The sequence below is a fragment of the Leptonotus elevatus genome, chromosome 2 (assembly GCF_054856555.1).
Source record: "Leptonotus elevatus isolate MCC_2025b chromosome 2, RoL_Lele_1.0, whole genome shotgun sequence".
NCBI classification, from domain to species: Eukaryota; Metazoa; Chordata; class Actinopteri; order Syngnathiformes; family Syngnathidae; genus Leptonotus; species Leptonotus elevatus.
Window position 1 is genome coordinate 23,705,370 of NC_141240.1, and position 12,588 is coordinate 23,717,957.

General features: G+C 38.4%; 2 protein-coding genes across 4 annotated transcripts in view; one reads left to right on the plus strand and one right to left on the minus strand.

Annotated features, from left to right (window-relative positions):
- The first annotated feature begins 1,278 nt into the window (after positions 1 to 1,278).
- On the plus strand, positions 1,279 to 7,402 carry dedd (death effector domain containing). Of its 2 annotated transcripts, none has more exons than XM_086066882.1 (5): positions 1,279 to 1,407; positions 2,907 to 3,518; positions 5,036 to 5,140; positions 5,232 to 5,336; positions 6,200 to 7,402. In XM_086066882.1, the coding sequence occupies exons 2-5, from the start codon at positions 2,972 to 2,974 to the stop codon at positions 6,601 to 6,603; spliced, it is 1,161 nt and encodes a 386-aa protein (XP_085923008.1). In that variant the 5' UTR covers positions 1,279 to 1,407; positions 2,907 to 2,971; the 3' UTR covers positions 6,604 to 7,402. The 2 variants fall into 2 exon arrangements, with proteins under 2 accessions (XP_085923008.1, XP_085923009.1); XM_086066883.1 differs by having other exon boundaries at positions 1,398 to 1,529.
- Positions 7,403 to 10,428: 3,026 nt separating this feature from the next.
- The window catches only part of LOC147179267 (paired box protein Pax-7-like), a 29,497-nt gene continuing 27,337 nt past the window's right edge, over positions 10,429 to 12,588 (minus strand). For both annotated transcript variants that reach the window (XM_086067678.1, XM_086067677.1), the window contains exon 9: positions 10,429 to 11,388. In XM_086067678.1, coding sequence (XP_085923804.1) covers positions 11,273 to 11,388 — 116 coding nt within the window. In that variant the 3' untranslated portion in view covers positions 10,429 to 11,272. The remainder of the gene's footprint in view (positions 11,389 to 12,588) is intronic.

Below are 12,588 nucleotides of genomic sequence, written 5' to 3' on the forward strand. Positions count from 1 at the left end.
AAAAAAAAGTCATCTTAAAGCAAATTATAATAACAATAATAACCTAATGTTCTTAGTTACATTGTCCTATATTTGTATACTGTATTATTATTATTTTCAGATGCTTTCATGAAAATAGATCCACAGATAGAGGGCTATTTTAAGTGTGCAATGTCCTTGACTGGAAATAGTAGTCCTCTAACAGTGAGGCTGTAATGTAGGGGGGGCGGAGTGTTGTGTGTGGTGTTGGGGGGCGGGGAGTGGGTTGTACACGAAATAAACAGCGAAGCAGTTTGCAATAAACGCAGAACAAATTTACAGATCACAGGTCAATTAGCTACCTTTTGTCGTGGTTTCAGTCAAAGGGCAGTAATGAATTTGCTCATGGCTCATGCCTTACATGTGATGGAAGAACAAAGCTGCCAAAATAGATAAATAAATAAATAAATAAAAGTGTTTCTCACCAGCTATATTGACTTATTTAGTAGATGATAAGATACTTTATATTTATATTTTTTGTTTAAAGAAAAAGTGACAGTATCGTCCTTTTGCCACTAAGTGACTTTTTTCTCCCCGTCTCGTTTTTATGATCTGTACGAGGCACTGACACTACTGATAAAACACATGTGCAAATTATGTGTAGAAAGTAGGTGTGCAAAGCACAATTTGGTTTTCAAAACCATTTATTTGTAATGGGCATTTTAACTTGACAAGAGTATTTCTTGAAATTACCAGAGTGAATACTGTTAGTAACAACGTAATATTAGGGTAAATACTGAAACTGAGGTAATTCACAGTAATACTTGCACAGAGTGAGATGTTTCTTCCTACTCATTATTTGTATTCCCTTAATCCCTTGTACATAAAAAATTAAGAGATTTCAGTAACCGTGACGGTGTGAATTTTGTCTTTCTAAGAATGTACCCTTTATGTCCAGCAGATGGCAGTAATTCTCTTTTAACTCGGTTGCTAACCACCGATTGAATTTATTTATTTTCTTTAAATAAACAAAAATGCAAAGCATTCATAATGAGAAAACTCTTCTAATCCAGAAACCTTAAACCTCGTCAAATGTTCAAACAATTAACCTGTTAAAATTGCTTTCGGGGGGGGGGGCAACTATTGTAAATCGTGTTCATATCTGACTAATACATAAAATGAACGTTTATATTAATATTGTGTTTATCGATTAAATCATTTGCATATCGTTTTTTGGTGTTTTCGCGTTGTATTCGTGTCTATCTTTCAATAAAGTTTAATTATTCAAAGATAGAAAAAGAAGAAGAAGAATGCTTGGGAGGAAATGAACAGTACTGTAAACAGGAAGTACTTTCATTTTATCCTCAAGTCCAAGTGGTATGTGTTTAAGGGCCGAAAAACAGCAAACCAAGTCTTATTGCTGGCCAATAGGAGCGGCCCTACCACAAAGTAAGAGTTTTGAAACGTATATAATGAACCATCAATGTGTAGATAATCAACACGAATGCATTTGTCCACGAAGAGCCTCGACAGATGACGCGTCAAGCTAGTTTAGCATTAGCTGTCGCCAGGTATTTACAGCGTTATAACTCCTCTTGACCAGTAAACGAGCGTAATGTCTGGTCATGCTGTCAAGCACGACGAATTCCGAGCGCCTCTTTGACTTGAAGCAACTGCTGTTTAGTTATTGTTGTTTTTTTTGACGCCGGCGTTTACGGCGCAGTTTATGTTAGCTTGCGTCCGGAGCAACAGCAAGACGCAGGTCACGAGGATGAGAAATCTGCACGTTTTTGTTGTGTTTGAAATCGAAAGTATGTCTTTTTGTCGGGTCAGTGTCCAGATTTGCGGAACGTTAGCTTCCTCGAATCAACGTTTTGCCAACTCGATTGCGCGTACGTTTCTGTTCATTATCACGTCATGATGGTTTATGACCATAATGGCAGGTGCTGGGATATTAACAATGTGGCGCGATCAGTCTAAGTTTGAGATTTTTATTTGTGTTTTAAAGCTTCGACTCACTCCAAAGATCATTGACGTGCTTTGTGCTGTCGTTCTATGCAAGTCCAAATGATCTAAAGTCACTTTGCCTTGTTGTACTAGCTTGCCTATTTTCCGCGTACTTCTGATGTCTTAAACATCAGTTACCGTTGTACATTCAGCCAAGGACGCGATGACAACACCGCGTTTGCCAATTAGATCAATCATAGTATTGATTGACAGTGCAATGTCATTTTGTCCGGTGTCTGAAACAATTTGCACCAATAGTTTGACCCAGGGTAGTGGACTCACGTCATCATTTATCAAGCATCAATACAAACCAAAACATATGTATAATAATGTGTAATGTTTAACTTTAAATTGTCAGTTAGTGTTAATATCAGCATGCATCAGTATTTGTTTTCTGGGTTCCCTGACTGGTGACCAGTCCAGGGCGTACGCTGCCTCTCGCCCAAATTCAGATGGAATAGGCTTCACCTATGGAAGGACGTGTGCGGTTTAAAAACATATATATTTCATTTTGTTTCCGTACAGATAAAAAAAAAAGTAGACATATGTTTACATGAAAACAAAATGCAAATGAAAAGGAGAGAGAATAATAAATCTTGTATTTTCTGCCCCTTTTTACAGAATAACATTTGCATTTCACATTCAGATTTCATTTTAGCCTATTTAAATAAACTAATAAGTCTTAAAACATTTTTTTTGAAGACTATGCAAGTCTATAAGTTCACATTCAATAACTTCAAATCTCATTTCTATACTCATTTCAATCACTTTTCTTTTAAAACTTTAAAGACTTTGTGCTTTTGAAATAGTAGTTGCTTGTTTCTTTATTTATAGTGTTTGACTGGGCCAAACTCTAATATGATGACTGCGTATAATATGTATTTTAAATGATCGCATGCCACTTGTAAATACAATGAACGTATGTCTTCCTCCTTTTCTAGCTCATTAGCCAGGGAGGAGGACCGCAGCATCTGCAATTGTTGACCTTGTTCTTTTGGTCCCTGAGATGACATCACAGCAGCCTCAACTCCACGGTGGGGCTATTCATCACCAGGGTGCCCACAATGACTCGGCTCAACAAGCCCAGCCTCATATTCAGGCCCATCATCTTGACTCACATCCGAGCGGCGCCATCGCTGGCCGTCTGGACAACAGAGCTCTCACACGCCGGCCCGGATGCGCCGCTTCGGCAACAACTAGCAGAGTCTCGGCCTGTTTGGTTAACTCCAGCGTATCCAAAGGATCGAGGAGTTTAGAGCCCTGGCCTGAGGAGGCAGTGGACAAGTCACATGGGTTGAACTCGCTCCACCGCATGTTTGACATAATCGGAGCCCAACTCACTCATCGGGACGTTAGAGTACTGTCGTTTTTGTTCGTTGATGTGATTGACGAGTACGAGCGCGGCGGCATCAGGAGTGGACGAGATTTCTTGCTGGCGCTGGAGCGGCAGGGTCGCTGCGATGAGACCAACTTCCAACACGTGCTCCAGCTTCTGAGGATTATCACTCGCCATGACCTCTTGCCTTACGTCACGCTTAAGAAACGCCAGGCCGGTAAGTAGAGTAGCCTTCTCGTCATTTCTAAATCATGAGTTGCGGATTAAATGATGATATTTACTGGCAAACTGATATATATAAATTACTGAACGTGTTTGCTATGCATCAACTGTTAAAAAATGGCTTGGCTGGAAAAAAGGTTTATGTTCATACACAGACATGGAAGCGATTGGAAAGTACTATTAAGTATCATACCAGAGGCTTTATCACAGATGTTATGCGGGATTGTGTTGAGACAAAACACAATACAATTGGATTCTGTAATCAATAAAATAAACTAAATTAAATCCTCATTTCTGAAGCAGACTTGTGGTAAATAATTCATCAGAATCTCAATTTAACTGAGTAAATGTTTTTAATTGAATATAATAATTGATCAATTTACTACGGTCAAGCTATTTATTGCTTCTTTTTTTTAAAGTAGACAAATTCAAGCATTTTCCGGGTCTTGAGAAGATTTGTTGTTTTTACTTTCCACAACAGTGAAAATGTTAGATATCTAAAAGTAGGGCTGGGCAATAAATCAAATTAATTCAATACATCGCCATTTTAAAAATCAAAACGTTGAAAATTTGCTAAATCGTGAAATTTAATTTTGTCTTCTGGATTATTATTTAAAGCAGTTGTTCTTATGTTCTGTTACATTCAAATGTTTTACAAGACATGTTTAGTACAATAGCTATCAACTACTTAATTGTGGCATTTAAGCACAAACTATGAATGTTAAGTTTATGTTAATACTGATCTAGAATCAGTATACATTATTGTTCTCTGACCATTTTGCACACAAATTATTTTTGAATAAATGAAACCTTTAAATAAATGTTTGTTGGGTTTATTCGATTAAAATCGATTTAAAATCGTAATCGTCCTGATTGACTGCAAAAATCGAGATTTTATTTTTTGGCCACATTGCACAGCCCTATCTCTAAGTAAACTGAAAAAAACCCTGTTTTAATATGAAGTGACATGTTTACCATCTAACATAATAAAAATACAATCAGCAACAGTCCCTTGGCTGACCTAAATCCCATTTATTTTCCCAATACTCTGAGCAAAAGTTGCTCTTGCACTTCAGTCCACAACAGTTTGATAATAATTTTCGTGTGATTTAGTTACAGCAAACCCACATTGTCCTCAGAATACATGTCTGTGTATTGTATAGTATACTCTGGCGGTAGCGAGGGGTGGCAGCTGCCACCTCTACCAAATGCCCTCCCACCTCAGTTGCCACCCCTACCTGTCAGCAGTGAATCTGTCAAGAATAAATGACTAAATTCAGCATATTTGAAAACACATGGAGGTCTGGCGTTTTATGGATTATTTTATGTTACAAAATAATTGCATCTGTTTTGGAGTTTGGGTTGCCAAATAAGGCGTTTATCCCCCTACATATGTCATGTGATGATAGTGAGCGATAGCCGGGATTATTGCTTTCATCTTCCACCTCTATGATGTGTTCCAATGTGATGGGTGCAGTCATGTATATTCTCAGCATTAGCCGCGTTCTTCAGTGTGCCCAGATCCTGTTGACAAGTACCTGGAGGAGACGTCAGTGCGCTACATTTCACCAAGAGGAGCCCTGAAGAGCAGGGAAAATGCGCCTCACAGAATGACAGGTGTGTTTGCAACTTGCGTTTTTGGTCAGATAAATGTGGTGAAAACCTCTGCTACGCAGCACATAGTTAGCTCTGTGTCATGTCTCGACAGGACCCTATGTCGGGCCATCCCGAATGAAAGCAGCTCCTTCTGTACCGAACGGCATGTGGAAGAGAAGTCATTCCTCATCCGACTTCAGAGAGAAGCAAACTTGTGGTATGATAAATGTTTTTGTCCAATATTTTATTCTAACAAGCTTAGCTTTTATTGTAGTTGAACTCTTTTACCACCAAAAACGTCAATTGACGTTAAGGACACACCCACTATAAACCGCCAATAACGTCAATTGACGTCAACTATGTGTTTTTTTTCCTCAATGGGTAGTGCAATGTCTTGTGCAGCGCTGGAAACACCCACTAACTTTAGCCAGCAGATGGCAGCATTGTATCTCTTTTCAATGGGCTCCCGGGTGTCAAATTACATGAAAACATGGCAAATCGAACGCTTCCAAGGATGATGGGAATGATCAAAGCGTTTGTCGCATTAAGTCTAATTCACAGAGCGTCACTAAACAAAAGATATTAGTGTGATGGTCACTGTTGTGCAGAAAATGCATCTTTTCACAAATTGTTTTCGCCTTATTTTTTCCATTTTCGCTTGCTGTCATTCAAATGACCCATTTTCAAATGCTAAAGAACAGAATAAGGTTGAAAAAATACTTATTTTTTTCTAATGAAAGAATGGAATCTAATCTTTGATATGGTATCCACCATGTTTATGTAGTCATAGCACACAATATTCTGTTTGCCTTGAAAGATGAGTGAAAATGCTCATAATCGGCTGGCACTGTAGGGGTTGTTTTTTGGATAACGTTTGGCAGTAAAAGAGTTAAAAATAAAGTCACTTCTGTATAAACATGCAAACCATATCAACGCTGGGCCTGTGAAAATGTTGTGGTATAAACTAGTGAACCACCACTATTTGCAGGGTCCTGGCATGAATAGCGCAAATCCACAGGTGCCGCCATCTGACTGCATTACAATCGAAATATTGCCCATGCTTGTTGTGTGCGTCCCCAGATATCCGCCTGCGCGTTCGTGCGGAATATTGCCAGCACGACTCGGCCCTTCAGGGCAACATCTTTTCCAACAAGCAAGAGGCGGTGGAGCGCCAGTTTGAACGCTTCAACCAGGCCAACACGATCCTCAAATCACGAGACTTGGGCTCCATCATCTGTGACATCAAGTTCTCCGAGCTCACCTACCTGGATGCTTTCTGGAGGGACTACATCAACGGCTCCTTGTTAGAGGCCCTGAAAGGAGTTTTCATCACAGATTCTCTTAAACAGGCCGTGGGCCACGAGGCGATCAAGCTGTTGGTCAACGTGGATGAGGAGGATTACCAGGCGGGCCGTCGCAGACTTCTTTGTAATTTGGTGACAAGTGGAGATCCTCCCGGAGGTATCAAAGACTGCGTGTCTTAGACGTGAGCGCCTGCATATGCAAGGAATACAACTGTGCCTCCACATGGGGAATAGAAAGAGATGTTGCACATGTGATAGCCGTGTTTGGAATGTGTGTATGTGTGTGGTATTCCAGCAATCCCGCGGTGGTCGGAAGATGGTTGGGACCCCCAACATATAGCATGCAAGGCGATTGGGGACTGTGCCGGACAAACGAAGTAGGTAATGCATACACTTTTACATTCATTTCAATATGAATCTGCTCATTTTCTTTAAGGGAGAAAATGTTTTATTTACGCTGATTTTGATAACAGGACAAAACAAATGTTACTCCCAGTGGAGGATGTACCAACTTTAGTTTTTCAAATAATTTATTTTTTCAGGTCAGATTGGTTGTATTAACCCACTTAGAAAGTGTTCAGCGTGTTCTGTAAAGCACCGACTTTAGTAGCCACACAGTTTTGTTTTTTTGTTTTTTTAGGTGTGTGTGTTTTCCTCATGTATGTCCAAAACCATTTTGTACTAACAGGGCTGATTATCGCAAACGTATTTCATATTTTGTTTTTTCCGGACAACAAAAAGAAGTTCAACATTTCTATTTTCATGTGATAAGTTTCACTTTCCCCACGCGATCAATGCTCACGTAATAACATGCTAAAGGATCATGTTCAAAAGTGGTAAGTTTGGCTTCCACATCCATCATAACACAACGAAGCAAGGACTTCCAGTTCAGGTCAGTGGCGGAAATGGTTCAGAAAATGGATGGATGGATCGTTTTAAACACTTTTATTAGTGGGTAGTGCCTATTGGGGGGGGGGGGGGGGGCGACATGGCTCAGTGGTAGAGTAGTCGTCTCACAACAGTGAGGTCGTGGGATTGATCCTCAGCCCTTGTGACCATTTTGTCCAAGTGTCCCTGAACAAGACACTGCCCCCCAATTTGCTCCCAGTGGACATGGCAGTGCCCTGCAAAGCAGCAACTAATCACTGGCGTGTGAATGTGAGGCATTGTAAAGCGCTATAAAAAAAGCAGTCCATTTACCATTTAGTGCTTCTCTTTTTCTTTTCTTTTTTGTTATGCCCCCTCAGGAAGATGAAAATATTTCACGCCCCCTGCAACTCTCCGCAGTGATTTTATATATAGTATCTATCAAATTGTTGTAATTACACTTTTGCAGAGGAGCTAATACTCCTTCCATACTGAGAACGAGAGCACCACTGCCACCTACTGTAGTGGATGAGCAAGTACACTTTATTCTTGTACAGCAATTAAAATAAAGAAGAAAAAACAGCCCACGTAAAAGTGTGGTCAATTTGGCTCTTGCATTCAGCATAACATGATGCAGTTACTTCCGTTTCAGGTCATGGGCGGAGTCTTTGTCATGAATCAAAATTACTAGCCACGTAACTACTAATACTGTTAAAAAATGTCATGTTTTTAAAATGATTTGAGATGTAATAATTCCACCTGTGACTTGAACTTATTTTTGCTACGCCGAACACGGAAGCCAAACTTGACGTTTAAACATGATACAATTATCACATTGCTACGTCTTAAAAGTTTAAGCTGAAGTTGGAGAATGTTCCCTTAACGTTTCATGTTTTTACCACCAAATTGTTTTAAATATTATTTGTCATGAGAACAACATATGGTGAAAGTGAACAAGGTTGCTATTAAAATCATTGGATTTTGAGAAAATGATGTACAGTCAATGGAAAAGCAAAGTACACCTTTCAACTTTATGCTCACCACCATCATCATCATCATCAATGTGCATTGGTCGATGCTTTTCGACAACTCTCCATCGCCCGATCAAATGTCCGCTTGTGTAGAAGTACCCGGTCGGTTGTTGTGCGCGTTTTCCGGCGTTAGCAGCGCTAGCCGGTGAGGCTTACTACGTGATCACGGTCGCGTCAAGGCTTCCAACTTTGGCGTCAAGCTCGGAGTCATCATCATCATCGACATCAATGCGCTTTTTAGTATTGATCGATGCTTTCCGTCTTTGAAAAAAATGCTCAAGCGTGAGCTGCTTGCAACCGGTCGCCATTGTTGTATCATCACACTATCACACATCAACACTCTAGCTCAGCCTCACGTCTTCTACTGACGCCCACGGTGGGCGGCCCATCCAACCTTGTGCAAAGAGAGTCATCGCTGCCATCTAGGGGCCAAAACGAGTCATTATACTAACTAGATCTGCTTGATACTTTCAGCACAGCTGCCCAAGGCTTTCCTCCACCCGTTTCCAAAAAAAACCATAGTGAACGTCTTTTAACGTCCTCGGCGCCCCTCCGTAGGTTTTTACTAAACGTTTTATAACGTTTATGGCGGTCAAAGAGTTAACATTGAAATAACGTATGAGAATAAAATCCACTCGGATTTTGCTGCTTAATTCGCTTTCCACAAATGCAATATTCATCAGAATACTGTGTTTATACGTATTATTGTAAAAAAAAAAAAAAAAAAGAAAAAAGGGTTGCTCCCCCTTTAACACTTAGCAACTTTCGAAAATGTATCCTGTAGGATACAAGTAGGCCTACAAAGATCTATTTTCAATGTTTACATTTTAGTTCTGCAGGCTACACGTTTATAGAGATGTTTAAATCACACCTTTCATGGGAATTAGTCGTTTGTTGCCATGGTAACATACATACACATCACAAATGAAGGATTCTTTGATTGATGTCAGGTATAGGAGTTGCGGTGTTCGTTAAGATGGCCATTTTGATGTTCTTCTGTTTTTGCCACAACATCCAAACTTTCGTCTTCTTTTTATCTTCTATCATTTTAGAACATATAAGGAAGTTGGAAATGTTAGAACCTAGCTGATATTAAGTGATTACGGTAAAAGAAAAAAATGAAAATAGTAGTCGTCTATAGTTTTTCCGTTTCAATCCGAGCTTATCTTCCCTATCTGAGCATGCAACGTGAAAAACAAATACTGATAATTTTAGCTACAATTACTTTATTTAGAGGCTACCCATTTTGACAACTTGGCTTAAAGTGAAACAAACAAATTCTATTCAAATAGTTTGCCTCCTTTACTGATTTTTGTAGTGCTTGTACAATAAACAAACATAGCTTTTATGCCATTCAAACAATGTGTTCCCAAATATGCTAACATTGTTAACAGACTAACATAAAAATTACCTAAAATAAAATAAAATACACCTAGCTGCATGTTTTGTTTTGTTTTTCCCAGGTTATGCCAAATTCTTTAAATGCCAGAAGTGAAGTTTTAGGCTGGCATATGACAATGCATTCACCATAATCATTCTAAGAGCCAATAACATCAGTTATTTTCAATAAAGCCATCGATAGGTAATATCTTGACATGCTTCCCTGAATCTGTTGCAGCACATCATCGTTCAAAGTTGATTTTGTATCTTTCTATTTACAATTTAAAAATACAGTAGTTCTGGTTTCGTTCTTCTTTCGAATTTATACTGCCATGAACTAAATATGTTTGCCACTATCCAGTGGCTGAAAGTATAATTACACCCCATTTAAACAAGTGTTGGACCAAAATAGTTATTCTTTTGAGAAAAAAAATCTGCAAAAAAAAGCAGACCACGGATCTTTTCTGGCACACTTCGGAATCTGTTCTCATTCCAAAAAATGAAACTTCAAAGTAGACAAATGTTTTTTACATGATGAACGTCCATCCATTATCTTATCGTTACGAACGATTCGCAGGTATGCCGGAGCCTGTCCCAACTGACTTGGGTGAGAGGTGGGATGCACCCTGAACTGGTCGCTAACTAAATGCAGGGCATAGACAAAAAAACATTCACATATTTAATCAAATTATGTTTGTTTTTTTATTAAATAATCAAAGGTGAGCATAGTTACAGAAGGCCATGAATATCTGTTTGATCCACACAGAAGTGTCAATGTCAACAGTGAAGAGACAACTTGAGGATGAATTACAAAGAAAAGGACACATTTGAATCAATCCACTGTGGGTTTAACCACCATAAGAATAAGAATACAAATGGTATGTCTTTTTCTTTGTCGCTTAGCAAGAATTGTAATAATGTCCAAAATGGAAAATATGTAGTGTCTTATACTGACAACTACATTTGATGAATCTCACATAAAAACACATTAAAAAATTATTTTAACCTGACATTTCTTAATAACATAACAATATATTACAAAGATATACATTTTTGTTTTTACAATAATATGACACATGAGTATTGTACTAATAATTAGCTACCTTAAGATGATTATTAAAATATTAAAAAAAAAGTCAAACAAAAGACTTCCATGTAAGTTGAATGTTTTTCCCAAATGTTTATTTTCTACTCTCATCATTACAGTACCGGGTCCATTTGCGGTTATTGGACAATTTCATTTTCAAATTCAGGGACACAAAGTTACCGTCCCATTGATTGTCACTGAGTAAAGCATTTTGTTCACCAAAAGTCTTCCAACTGTTAGCAGCCACTCCACACCCACTTAGAAATGGAGCAAACTCCAGAGAACAACTTAAAACATGTTTGAGAGTATACTGAATTGTAATGCTTTGCTGAAATGTTCCCATTGGAAATATCTGCACTTGCGAACCTAAATATCCTAAAATCAAACCAAATGATTGCATGTGGAGTTCACACTTATTCTCCTGACAAAATAGAAAATGGTCGTACTGCAGGTGTTGTGTTGTGCTGATGAGGTCACATTAGGACTAGTAGGCCTGACCAGTCTCCACCTGCAGCAGTCCCAAAACACCAGAGTGGTCGGAAAGCTTCATCCTGCGCTGGCTGGACAGGCCCACGTTCTTGGCCAGACAGTTCATAGCATCTGGAGAGGACAAGAGAAAGCATCGGTTACACATCTCCATGCTATTGTTGATATTGATATTGATATTGATATTGATATATATATATATACACACATATATATAATCTCTCTCTCTCTCTCTCTCTCTCTCTCTCTCTCTCTCTGCCCCAACAGTTAAAAAAAATTATGTAATTTCAATGAAAAAAACAACACACAGCTGATGTGATCATGTGACTGTGATGTCTTATCGCTTGAATCTGACATAGTGTCATTTTTCAAGAACATATATATAGTCCTCAGCATACATGCAATCGTGTTATAAAATATGTTTTAAGCATCTCGAGGGAGAGAAAAAAGTGAGCTAGAAGGCACTCATCAAAAAGTTCATTAAACCGATCAAGTCACTGATCTGAATATATGACTGGATAGCCGATAGGCTAAGACTTTTGAAGCCGTGAGGCCGCCATATTGCTCCTTCCAAGAAACGTTTCTCGGCATACGATCCTATACATTTACATTTACGTTTTACAACTTGCCTTAAACACAATATGCTTAATGACGTTTACAGAAGGAAACTTGTATTTTTTTGTTTTTAATAAAATAATTATAACTAATTCACAATGGATAAAAAGGGGATTAAAAATCTGTTGCCCTGTTGCTGTAATACGAGTAATATAAAAATGAGTAGTAAAATAACATTTTAGCACTTTTTGTTTAATGGTAAAGGATTGAATCACTATTTTTTTTAAACAAAATCAATACAGTATATTTGTTTTTCAGAATCTTTGCTGCCTGAATTGTCCTACAGTTTTCAAATGATCACGGTACAATTTAAAGGGAAGACACTTTCAACAGTAAGAAGATAATATTTTTGTCCATAATTAATGTGATAACTTCATTGTTTTTCATGAACAATTAATACCTTTAAAAACTAATTTTGCCACTTTCTGTCGACTGATGATGACATCACCTGTACTGACCAATCATTGTTCAGTTTGCTGACCACACTCAGAAAACGGGTGAGCCGTGATTGGTCGTTACCTATTTCTTCATCAGAGGTAATGTCATCTTCAGTCGACAGCAAGTGGAAAAAATGTGTTTTAAAAGGTATTAATTGTACATGAAAAATAATGAAGTTATCAGATTAATTCTGAACAAAATTTGACTTGAACTTCTGAAAATGACTCAATGAGTCACCCGTTTCCACAGCAATAGGCCTAC